Genomic DNA, 13,033 nt, shown 5'->3' with positions numbered 1-13,033 from the left:
CGAGACAATGCAACGTTATGCCGTGTATTTGTTTATGTCGCTGCCCGATCTTTAGATATCCTTAATTGCCCGCCGTTTGCCAAAGTTTGTGTTTTAAAAAAAAAAAACTAGGTGCCTTCAAGAGTTCGGGTGCTAAATATGATCTTCGGACAAGTGTTATTCAGTGAAGTGATCAAAGTGGGTTGGCCATGAAATATCGATACCTAGAGAAACTTAGCGTTCGATGGAAGGTCTCGAAGAACCAAAGACTGCGACTTGATGTAAGGAACGAAACATGACTCGAAATGAATCCAAAAAAAACAATTGAAGATAACATTTTCTAAACGCCAAATTGCGCTCGCTTCCATTTGAGTATAATTTTTCTCACTAAACATATCTTAGGGTAAGGTTACACAACCAAGTGAATTTATAAAAGAGATCAATTAGCTTCTATTTAGATAATTTCTTGCCTTTATCGTGCCTATCTCTATTCTTATTCTAAAGTGATTTAAAACGAAAGTAATAAATTCTGTGATCGAACTAATATAGGTTCATATCAGTGTTTTTTTCTTGTAAATATTTAAATAATATTTTTCAAAAATTACTAGTTAGGAAACAAAGTGCTCTGGATAGGTTTTAAAAGACTTAACGGTACGTAATAAGGAAGTTAAGTTCTGTGCGGAAACGTGCCTCGTGCCAGTGAGTCGGCTTGAGGCTGAACTTTCTGCAGACGTTCCCCCAAGGCCACAAACCTGGCAAGTATGCAGGCAGCTCTTATGCTAAGAGCTAAATCTCGGGAGAGGAGAAAACAACGCTTGAAAAGAGGCATCAAACAGGAGCTACCGAGTAATGTCGCCACGAAGACGATCGCGCCGTTCCCGCGATATCCTCCTGCTTCATGGGTATGTTACGTTTTGTCTATGCATGATCGCTCTGCCTTTATATTAATGTTTGAACTTCAAAAGATGTGGTTTTTTTTTCATATACCCTCGTCCAAGATTCTACTCAAAATAAGTTATAATTTTTGTACTATCAATCGGTCTAGAATGTACCGCCAATATTTTAATGGCGGTCTGCTCAGGAAGCAATCGACCATAAACGCTGTAACGTGTTTAGTAAGTGATAGCTTGCGTCCGGATGCTTTAGTCGGGCGAATCGATTTCGTTTTGAAAAACTTGGTATATTTTGATACAAAAAAAATTTATTATTTTAGAGAATTTGATAGTGCATTTGAAGAAACGACGTGAGAACATAATTTCTTCAAATGTACTACGTCGTGGACGAAGGACTTTGTTCGTATCGATGTTGTTTTTTTGTTAAATGTTTATCTAAGTTATATGTTTGGATTTTTTTTTCTCTGTCGGTCATACAAAACATACATTGTGAGTATATATTTTCAAGAATATTCGCAATACTTTTTTTATTAATAATAATATGCTATATAAATAAATCCCATTAATACATTCAAATTATGCCGAATCTGCCAAAAGCCACATGGGAAAAAATAACCTTGGGGAAAAAATTATCTTGAGTAGTGACTCCGCACCGGAATGCGCGTTTTGGTAGATTTTCCATAAAGTGGACCGACAAGCTTATGAAGGTTTCGGTAATCTGTAAGATGGGGGCAGAAGAGGAACTCAAAAATTGGTGAACATTGGGGTCATGTCCTCTTCTGGAAGTTGATAATAATGTGACAGAATTCTCCGTTATCTAGCCAAAATCAGCGTAGACTTTAATATTGGTGTCGTTTTTAATACGCTTTTATTAGCTTCAGACATATGTATGTTAGTATGTAACGGAGTCTTTGAACATGATTTAAACCCCCTTCAAAACGTCGGATTAACTCGAAATTCGCATACTTATTAAGGACCGATGACAACTCAAGATTTAAAAAAAATATTGAAATATTGAAATTTTACTAAAAAATTAAAAATAAAATTAAATAATTGTTTAAAAAAAAATAAAAAAATACGCTTTTATAGAAATTCCAACCAAAAGATAGAAAATAAATTTTAATAAATGTGTATTAAAAATAGTGTAGGAAAAAATTATTTTATTGTAAAAAAGCGTGGGGTGCTTTTCAGGATATTATGAAAATAACCCTTCTACTCATATCTGTTCATAAAATACTAATGACCCCACGCTTTTTTTTTACAATAAAATCTTTTTTTTTTACACTATTTTTAATTTAACCTTACACCTTTTCTGTGATCAAAATAAAAACCAATCAAACTTTTCGCAGTCGTCTCGAAATATACTTTTTCTTTTTCAATACATTGAACTTTTTAAAGAAAAGTTGAGACTGGCCGTTCAAGCGACTTAGGATTTTAAAGCACGATCAGCACGCAAAGTTCGCGAGGTATCCAAAATTGACGAAAATTTCTATGTGCTATAATATCATTCGTGTCGATCGTTTTAACAACACGTCAAAACATTGTAGATACAGACAGGTTTATTTCAAAAAGCTTCCTCGCGCTTTTCAAGTAGCATACGAAGTGAGCGTCATCAGTCGAAAAAGCGCATTTGACGTGCTCTTTTAGTCACAATGCAATAAAAATGACAAACAACACGAGTCTTTCACTCTATGCACGGCGCGGTAAATTGTCCACTACACGTCTGCGCTATTATATCACTGACTGATGCATTGTTTTTATGTTCGTCAGTATTGTTCATTGTTTGCGACTGGTACTATTCCACAAAAGGTAACGTTGAGGTAACTTTTCATTTTTTTCAAATGGAAATGAAATTCTTATTTCAAAATCGGGTATCGAGGTACTCGGCTTCTTTAGATTGTGCTAAATATTGTTTTCGGGTTTAAATTAAAGCACTAAGTTAATTAAGGCACTAAGTTAATTAGTTTTTTTCTGTTTTATGTAGCCAAGGATATGTAAGGTGAATTTCGATCTGGTTTGTTAATAAGCTATTATACATAATATAATATTTGTTTTTCTTCCTCGACTTGTGTTGGCTTTGATAAATATCCCATGCTGTTTCCCACAGGAAAAAAGATATCTATCTATACCCCAAAGTTTTAATGAGATTTTATGTGAAAAATAAAAAAAAGAATGGAACATTACTAAATGATGGAGAGAACCCCAGCGTGTGTTACTGTAGAGCCTCTTCTTCCTCGTCGTCCTCCTCGCTGCGTTATTGGCTGTTGTGTTGCCTGAGTGGTGTCTGTTGGATTTTGTGTGTTTGATGAATGTTGTATGTCTGACGGTCGTGGCGTGTTTTGTGTGTAGTGTTCTTGTCTGTTATGTACGAATACTGTGTCTCCAAGCACCTTACTAAGTATAATTGATGTGTGAATAGCTGCTTGTTTCTGTAGGATACCAACGTTAATGTTGCTGTCCAATTTGTTTAGGTATCTTGTAATACTTTTAGCTACTACCCCGGTAGCGCCAACGACTATTGGGATGACAGACGTTTGTGTATTCCACAAACGACTGACTTCAGTTTTCAAAAAACTTTTTAAAAAGTCGTTGTGGCCTAAAGGATAAGACGTCCGGTGCATTTGTATGTAGCGATGCACCGGAGTTCGAATCCCGCAGGCGGGTACCAATTTTTCTAATGAAATACGTACTCAACAAATGTTCACAATTGACTTCCACGGTGAAGGAATAACATCGTGTAAAAATCAAACCCGCAAAATTATAATTTGCGTAATCACTGGTGGTAGGACCTCTGGGGAGTCCGCACGGGTAGGTACCACCACCCCGCCTATTTCCGCCGTGAAGCAGTAATGCGTTTCGGTTCGAAGGGTGGGGTAGCCGTTGTAAGTATACTGAGATCTTAGAACTTATATCTCGAGGTGGGTGTCGCATTACGTTGTAGATGTCTATGGTCTCCAGTGACCACTTAACACCAGGTGGGCTGTGCGCTCGTCCACCCATCTAAGAAATAAATAAAAAATCTGATGTTGAGTGTTCACCTTCGTTTATGGGTATTAGCAATGCAAAGTGCAACACTAGCTGCTAAATAAACACAGTAAATAATTCTACAGTTGATAGTAAAATAAACAGCTCAAATATGAATAAGATCGTTAGGATTTTGGTTCCAATAAAAAAAAAAAACATTTTCTTTATCAGAACGCTTAAAAAAAATCGATTAACATTGAAGTAAGTTTATAAAGCAAGAGGGTGCTGTCAGTTCCATTCAGTATCGCACGGAAGCTATTATCGCCTCGCCGCCTCTGTAAATGCGCCTCCCAACCTCAAGAACGATCCGCTTATCTCAAATCGAACCTTATATCAAAACGAATAGAGTATATTTTCTTTATTCGATCGGTACTCGCTTGAATGATGCGGCAGAATATTTACTTACACAGTTACTTATTGACCACGAAGTATCTTTTTTCCAACGCCACTGACACGATTGTTTCGTGTGAGAATGGAGATTGATTTTGTTTGAAGTAGTCAGTCACCTTTCAGACGGTAATGGTAGGTAATATATAATTTCGTTAATGCAAACAATTTAGACTAGAAAAACAAATAACTGACGACGGGTACTTACTACATAAAGAAATTAGGAAAATTATACAAAAAAATAATTAAAGTGAGACAAAAAAGTGCTTAAGATTTTCCGAGTCGATTTTCCGTACTTAGATTAACTGGATAACTTCTCAATTTAAGAATAACTAAGAGTTCCCATAAAACTACATAGATTTAAAAATGATAAACGGCTGCGAAATATTATTAACGGACAACAAGACTGAAAAAATATTTTTTCTAAAGCGTATGATTAAAATAAAAGTTCATTTTTATTGCAATTAGTTATAATAAAGTTAAAGTTGCCAAAAGTGTTAAGAGTTCAAATAATTCGCTACCTAGAACCACTACGTTCATCCACAGTGCGTTTCCAGAGATTTTTTTTGCCACGTACCATCTGGCTTTGGAATAAGGTCCCCTCCACGGCCAGAACGCTATGACATGTCTTTTTTCAAACGAAGCTGCGGAGATTACCTACCGGTAGGCTTGGCTCTGCCCCTGGAATTGCTGACGTCCATGGGCAACAGTAACTATTCACCACCACCAAGTGGACCGTATGCTCGTCTGCCTACAAAGGCAATAATAAAAAAGTCTATATATTTAATATCCAGGATTTAGTAGATTACATTTTCGGCTTATTTGCACTCATTTGAATATGCAGTAGCTTCTGAGGAGGGAAGTAAGGTGACGACAAAGGGAAGACATTCGGCCGAAAGGATTTATTTTACTCTGTACACTGACGATTTTAATGTTGAAATGAAGATAATTAATTTGAGACATTAAATGAAATGAGATGATATGGGATGAAATATAATCGCAGTAAAATGGTGGTCATTTACTAAGATTTTTTCAGTGGACTTTTCGAATTTACTTCCACAGATTAAAATGAAACGCACAGATTATTTAAGCAAACGTTTTGTTGATGGCAAGACGTCGTGTGCGTGACAAGTCAGTATCACTATCCTAAACGTTCTTGACGCGAAGAAGTCATGTAGTCTGTTTAAACTGTGGCCCATAGATATCATAGTTGAATATAAGCCAATGAGCAGGAATTTCACTGCCCATTTAAAATCTTGTGAATACCATAATAATGATGCTATGGCACGGTCTAGTTTTTAGATATTATTTTAATTTGTAATGATGATGTATTTAGACGCTATAGCACGATCAGTTTACCGGCTCAAAAAAAATCTAGACGAAGTTTCATTATCAAATAACCGATCAATCAACAACATCAATAATTTGAGCTTCATTCAAACACAAGCTCCACAAATGGCTTTTAAAATTTCATCGTCTATTTGAATTATTTATAAAACTGTAAATTTAAATTAGTGCCTATTCTCACACATTTTGATTTTAAACTACGAACAAAATTCGAGATAATAACACGGCTACGAACTAATTAACGTGCAATAACTATAAAACAATAATCGGTGGCAGTCATCGAGTCGCTCATTATCGATCCAGAACATCGATATCGGCATAGCGGGGCCTTGACACGCCACGCTTGTGTCACTTAGGGCTACCCAACCCCTTGGCGGGAAGATTTTTTAGCTAATAGCTAAATAACACGAAGATGCTTGGAGACGCATAATCAATTAGCATGACAAAGTTTTTTTTTTAAATATGCCGTAAAGGATTACATTTCGAATATATTAATTACAATATGCGGACTTCGAAATAAATTGTATATAGAATTTATCTGGTAGTGTAGGAGCTGTTTATTTTTATAGGATAAGAATATTTTATTTTTAAGAAAATTTCAATGGATATTTTTGCTTTCATAACAGTTTTTGAAGACAATTTCTTATCATATCATTATTTATTGGTTGACTATCCAATTTGCCGTGTTTTTAAATAGTGAATTCAAAACGAAAGCTAATATAAAATAATAAAAAAATTAATTAACAATTTAAATTGAAAGTCTTCTATGCTATAACCCTAACTTCAGTGGGTCAATTACAGTTGCGATGGGAAAACGATTATAACATTTTATCCCTTTATTTATTTATTTCAGATGATATCGACGCTTGAAAGGCAAACGTGACAAAGCGACAATGCGTGAACTTTACAGTAGACTAATTTAAAGTTGAAATACCTGAAAACAAAATTTATTTTAACGAATCTAGCTGTAGTAGAATCTAGCTAGTAGCTGTAGGATTGAAATGATTTTAATAGAACTAGATTATTATTTTTTTGCGCATCGAATATGGTTATTGCCTATCATTTATGTACAAAGCAGTTATTGTCGCTTAGTCACGTTTGCCTTTCAAGCGTCGATATGAAAAAGAAAAAAAACATTTTTCAGTCTTTCATATTATATATAATAAAAAATGACAAATTTTCTAAAATCATTACAACTATTCAAAATTTTAAGATTTTTAAGAAACAAACAGACGCCAGTTTGTTTGATTTGATTTGATTGATTGATTGCCACCAATTTTGATTAGTCATTATCATGTTGACGACACGTTATCGCGTGGTAAAAACATAATTTATTTATAATAATAAAACTTATTAGATTGTATTTAAATATGCCCTTTAAAGAGTACTCAAAGGATGTACTCAAATATTTATCGTTATAAAATGACGCACTTATTCTATTTCTATACTGATGGTAAGGTTGAATGCCTTCATTTATCATCTCGTAAAGGCGATTCTCGTCCGGTATGTAACGAGGTTAGCCGAGCTCATTACCTGTTCTATTCCGGTCAATTGAATGCTAAGTTCGTAAACGAGTATGATGCATAATATAAGCGAAAGGGAATATCAAGTTTTATCATTTTTTCAGTACAAATCTTTCTTTTTTTTCTTATTGCTTAGATGGGTGGACGAGCTCACAGCCCACCTGGTGTTAAGTGGTTACTGGAGCCCATAGACATCCACAACGTAAATGCGCCACCCACCTTGAGATATAAGTTCTAAGGTCTCAGTATAGTTACAACGGCTGCCCCACCCTTCATACCGAAACGCATTACTGCTTCACGGCAGAAATAGGCAGGGCGGTGGTACCCACCCGCGCGGACTCACAAGAGGTCCTACCACCAGTAAAACTTTTCTGAACTCTACTCAAAAAAAAATCTTGTTTTAATTGGGTAGTCATTAATAAATTCGGTATTTCCAATTCTGGTATACTAGTCGTCGCCCAGCAGTCGAAATTAGACCATAAATAATGTAAGTTATAAGTTTGAATATTATTATGGTTTTATTGTTAAGTACAATACTTTTTAAATCACAGATTTCGCCAAGGCTACAGTTATAGACAAATTTTATTAAAGATCAACAATATTAATCTATTCTCAATCAAACCACAGACTTTAAAAGTAAACAAAAGAGTGTATATATACGTGTATGTGTCAAATATATGGTAGAGTGTGTCATGTTTTTATTTACTGATTTAATGTGATTAATGTGATTTTATGATACTGATTTAAGATGATACCATCATCTCGTTTTTGCCATTGCACAGCCCGCCAACGTAATAGAATTCACCCATACTACTTGGAGCCACTGTGGTCAGCCACAGTGCGTTTCCAGAGATCTTTTTTGCCACGTGCCATCCGGCTATAGAATGAGTTTTCCTCCACGGTGTTTCCCGAGCGCTATTACATGTCCTTCTTCAAACGAGGCTTGTGGAGAGTATTAAGCGGTAGGCAGCGGCTTGGCTCTGCCCCTGGCATTGTGTCGTCCATGGGCGACGGTAACCATTCAACATCATGTGGACTGTATGCTCATCTGCCTACAAAGGCAATAAAACAAATATAAGTTTTATTCATAATTAAAAAAAAAAAAGCATTTTACACTCCTTCTCTATATAATTTTAAGCGTGGGAAATTCCATACTCCAACGTCCGCGCAATTTTTGTTAAATAAATTTTGCTTCACGTATTAATAAATAGGTACCGAGCTTAGTCTCTTTCAAGAGTGCTGTGAAACAAAATTTCAATGTACAAAAGACCTAAGTGTTCTTGATTTTGACATTTGACACATAAATTTCGTATGTTCCTTTGATGTTTATTTAGAATACCATTATTAGGAATGAATATAAAAAAAAAATTATAAAGAGAAATGAATATTCATTCTAAGCTCAAAAGGTCACGTTCTTTCTAAAAGGTCACGTTGTAGAAATCAAAGAACGTCATCTTTAAAGCGTGTTGGTTCAGTGACGCCTCTTCACGTCCTTCTCTACCAACCGTTCGAATGTACTCAACAAGAGCACAAAGCGATGTAATAATACTTTTGTGTTCTAACATATCTATACTTCTATACTAATATTATAAAGAGGAAAGATTTGTTTGTTTGTTTGTATTGAATAGGCTCCGAAACTACTGAACCGATTTGAAAAATTCTTTGACTGTTTGGAAGCTACACTATCCCCGAGTGACATAGGCTATATTCTTTTTTTTTTTTTTAATTAGGGATCCTTACTAAAACTCCAATAATGTAACCAAATTGTGTAAAAAAATTACCTAAAATATTCTTTACATCACGTGCGCTGCGAAAACTATTGATGATAGAATAAAATAATCTACTATGGCTTTGTAGAACACATTATTATTTACAAAAAGCCGGAGCGGGCCGCTAGTTCTATTAATAAAGCCGCATTTATAGCTATTTTTAAACTAAGAGATTTGCATTTTCAAAATGATTAATACCGTATTCCTTTTTCTGGTTCGATGTTAAGTGGTTACCGGAGCCTATAGACGTCATAGCGGTTTAAGATTGCTGAGGTCCATGGGCGATAGTAATCACTCATTATCAGGTGGACTGTATGTTCGTATGTCTCAAATGGAAATACTAAAACATGTTTGACCGAGTTTATAAGACGCCCCGCCCCCTTTAAATGCCGTTGATCGCGGAGAGCTGGATTAATATTCAGAGTACGCTAATGCCCATTTTTCTTTTATAGCTAGGTCGGTGGTCGTGCTCACAGCCCACGTGATGTTAAGTGGTTACTGGAGCCCATAGACATCTACAACTTAAATGCCACCACCCACCTTGAGATATGAGTTCTAAGGTCTCAGTATAGTTTCAACGGCTTCCCCACCCTTCAAACCGAAACACATTACTGCTTCACGGCAGAGATAGGCAGGGTGGTGGTACCTACCTGTGGTGACTCACAAGAGGTCCTACCACCAGTAATTACGCAAATTTTAATTTTAATTTTGCGGGTTTGATTTTTATTACACGGTCGTGAACATTTGTTAGGTACGTATTTCAGAAGAAAAATTGGCACCGGTGCATAGCTTTAAACGAATCCACCGGACGTCTTATCCTTTAGGCCATGATGACTTCACAAATGGTTCGATCCATTCATTAGTGACGATCTATGCAGGGTAGCTGGCAAAAGCTGGATGAGAGAAGCCGAGGACCGTGCTCAGTGACGTGCAATTGGAGTGGCATATGTCCAGCAGTGTACTGTTGATGATGATGATGCTGATTTTAAAAGACTAATAACAAGAAAAATCAGTTATAAAATACGATATTAATCTTAGACTTTAAAATTATTCTTTCTAAAGACGAAAATGTGAGTAGAGTTTTAATTAAATAAATGATGTTGTAGTAGTTCTAAAAACACTCCTGTACACTTGAGGTCATAAATATCTCGTTTTGACTAATCTTGTTTTGGATGTAATCTCAAATTGAATATTTCAAGTTGTAGTTTTGGATCCAAATCGAGCACAAAAGGTTCTCTAATTACGGTTATTTGCTTATAAAATATCGTTTTCCATAAACGCACTATATAAAACCGAAAAGCTACTGTCAGTTAGAAAAAAAAAGGTGTGCAATTCACACGTGGTAGAAGTGAAACCTTCCAAAATCAAAATACAATTATCCTAAATGTCTTAAGTATATGTAAAATTTTGTCATTAGTAAATAATTGTAAGGTAGCGCCCTCTGTGAAAAGATATTTTAATTTCACGTATAATCCTTAATTAAAATTCACTACAAGAGCTTTCATACACACGTTAGTATTAAAAAATCTCACAGATAGCGCTGTATTAAATAGTATGTATATTTCTGTCTCATTCTTTGCTGGCTTCATCCTACACATTTTTGTATTTGTGTCTCTTACCTGTCGTTTTTTCCGTTGCATCCGGTTTGAAATCACAACGATTCTAAAGAAGTTTTCACTTCAAAAAAGCATGTACTAAATCAAATTTTAATTATCCACAAACAAATGCCGTTTGATGATTGACTGGTTAACGGAAGAAGGAAAGACATTGTGGCTACTCCCATTCCAAGTTCGTACCAAATTTATCCTATCGCAGTACATCTGTTAGTCTCCCTTTATTTACAACCCCCTAATTCTTATTGTCAACATATAACCGGTGCAACGATATATTTATATGCAAACAGAATATAGCTAAATTGGTACATAATCTTACGAGCAGATACAACGTGTCCTTTTATAAGAATTTCATCGCGGACACATCTTTGATCCGATCCCAAGGAGCTTTTGTTTTCGTGGGGCGTTCTGTTAAATTACTTCTCTTAATGTTTTATTTTTGTGCACAAGCATTCACACATACACCAATTAATACGTATACCATTCTTCTCTCAAATTCTCACACATTTATACATACATATGTATGTATATACATGCCCTCGAATATATGTACTAAAATTAGTGAATCATAAATATATACATTAATTATTTCTGTTTATTTCTAAATTGTAAATTATGTATGTAGTTAACGGAAGTAACGAGCCATTCTCATTACAAAATTATTCACCGGGAAGACTCAAATGCATCTCTTAAAAAATATATTTTATTTTACTTTTATTATGTAATAATTTCTAACGTTTTACAGATATGATTTACGAAAAAAACTACGGTCGAATCCGTATATGAGTACAATTTTTACATAAGTATACTATAAAGCTACAGCTTCAAATCAAAGCTTGTAGGTAAATAAACATCAGTGACCCGAAGACTCAGTGCAAACTAGAACAAATCGTTCACATAATGCCTGCATCCATACATTCCCTCTAAGTAGGAAACAGTGTAGAGTATTATTATCTTGATATATATACTTCTTTGAGCGAACAAAATTGATTTCTAATAGAAAAGGTAGCTACCATTTGCCGATTTGTGCTGCAAAGTAATCAGGCATTCCATTTTGAAGCGAAAAGTAACTGTTTGCTATAGCAGTTGTTTTATTCTTCAAACTTGACCGGGTTACTGTTACGTGGCTAAAATAGATAGTACCTACCCGTGCATAGTCACAAAACGTCCTACCACTGATTGATTGATTATATATATTTTTAGGATTTGATTTTTATTTTACGTTATTATTCCTTTGTCGTGTAAGTTATTCTTGATCATGCGTTAATTACGTATTGTTTGATTAGAAAAAAAAAAATGGTATCCGTTTGTGAGATTTGAACATTGGCACAGTCGCATTGCTCGATACGAGAACACCAGGCGCCTTATCCTTTAAGCCGCGATAACTTCGTAAATGGTTACTATTTATAGCAGCATTGTTCAGAGCGTTCACACGATTTCAATACACCTATTTTATTTCTTAGAGCTCTATCACTAGGCGTTGGGTAGTGAAACATTTCGGGCTTTAGCACAACCTATTATTTCTGCTTGGTCTGGCTAAGCTCGTAACTGGGACAGGGTGACGTCAATCCTTAAATGTCACCTACGTAAACCAACCTTTACTTGTGTGTACTTTTACAGTTAATATTGGCGTATCAGGTTTACTATTCTTATTCTAAATTTAAAAAAATTGTCTCAATTTTTTTTACGAATCTTATACCTTTAAACTAGCAATTCTTGTATAGATATGCATATAATTGTTGGAGCCGTTTCCGAGATTCAGATTATATATATATATATATAAACGGCTCCAACGGAAACGGCTCCAACAATTTTCATAAAATTTAGTATAGAGGGGATTTCGGGGGCGATAAATCGATCTAGCTACGAATTATTTTCAGAAAATGTTGTTTTAATCGTGTTTTCAATTTTCAACTTTATCGATTGACTCTTCCCAACATCTATTGGTGAATAATAATACTATTAAGCTATTTCAGCAGATGGCGTTGTTAAGCCACCCGAAGCCAATGAGTGTTTGCTTTAAGGTTAGACCAAGAAAATGAATTGTTTATTTATATTATTTGTGTCTTTTTCATATAAAATATAAAAAAAATACCGAGCTAAGCTCGGTCATCGTCTAGTTTGTATAATAAGAGATAAATAATTTTACTCTTTTTTTAAGAATAGGGACACGATTTTTAGTAAGATGATGAAGTCACAATGAGATGAGTAGGTTCAAACAAGACTAAAGCTAAAGCTAAAATAACAAAGCTAACATTATAATATTAAATCCATATGTAAAATCTCAGAACTAATCTAAAGAGGTTTCATCTCGGTAATGCTCCAAGTTTGCACGTAGTGCTTAACGTAGCAAACAGCGTAGCGTCGTAGACACCGTAGCAATGTACCGTAGAGTTGCTACGAGATTTATGTAGCGGCAAGTTGTGTACGTGCTAACGACTGTAGGATTTTTTGTATGAAATAATACTTTGAGTAAGTTTTAAGGAACAATAAAATTA

The 13,033-nt window shown here is 35.0% G+C and overlaps 1 protein-coding gene across 3 annotated transcripts in view; it reads left to right on the top strand.

Annotated features, from left to right (window-relative positions):
- The window catches only part of LOC105842471 (uncharacterized), a 120,953-nt gene that overhangs the window by 87,383 nt on the left and 20,537 nt on the right, over window positions 1-13,033 (top strand). For 2 of the 3 annotated variants that reach the window (XM_062673440.1, XM_021352138.3), the window contains exon 2: window positions 112-881. The exons of the other annotated variant lie outside the window; for it this stretch is intronic. In XM_062673440.1, the coding sequence (XP_062529424.1) occupies window positions 741-881 (141 nt within the window). In that variant the 5' untranslated portion in view covers window positions 112-740. The remainder of the gene's footprint in view (window positions 1-111; window positions 882-13,033) is intronic. 3 annotated transcript variants of the gene reach the window in all.

Source organism: Bombyx mori, chromosome 17 (assembly GCF_030269925.1).
Source record: "Bombyx mori chromosome 17, ASM3026992v2".
Lineage (NCBI taxonomy): Eukaryota > Metazoa > Arthropoda > Insecta > Lepidoptera > Bombycidae > Bombyx > Bombyx mori.
The sequence above is the reverse complement of the archived record's forward strand: the minus strand, read 5'-3'. Positions and strand labels throughout refer to the sequence as shown.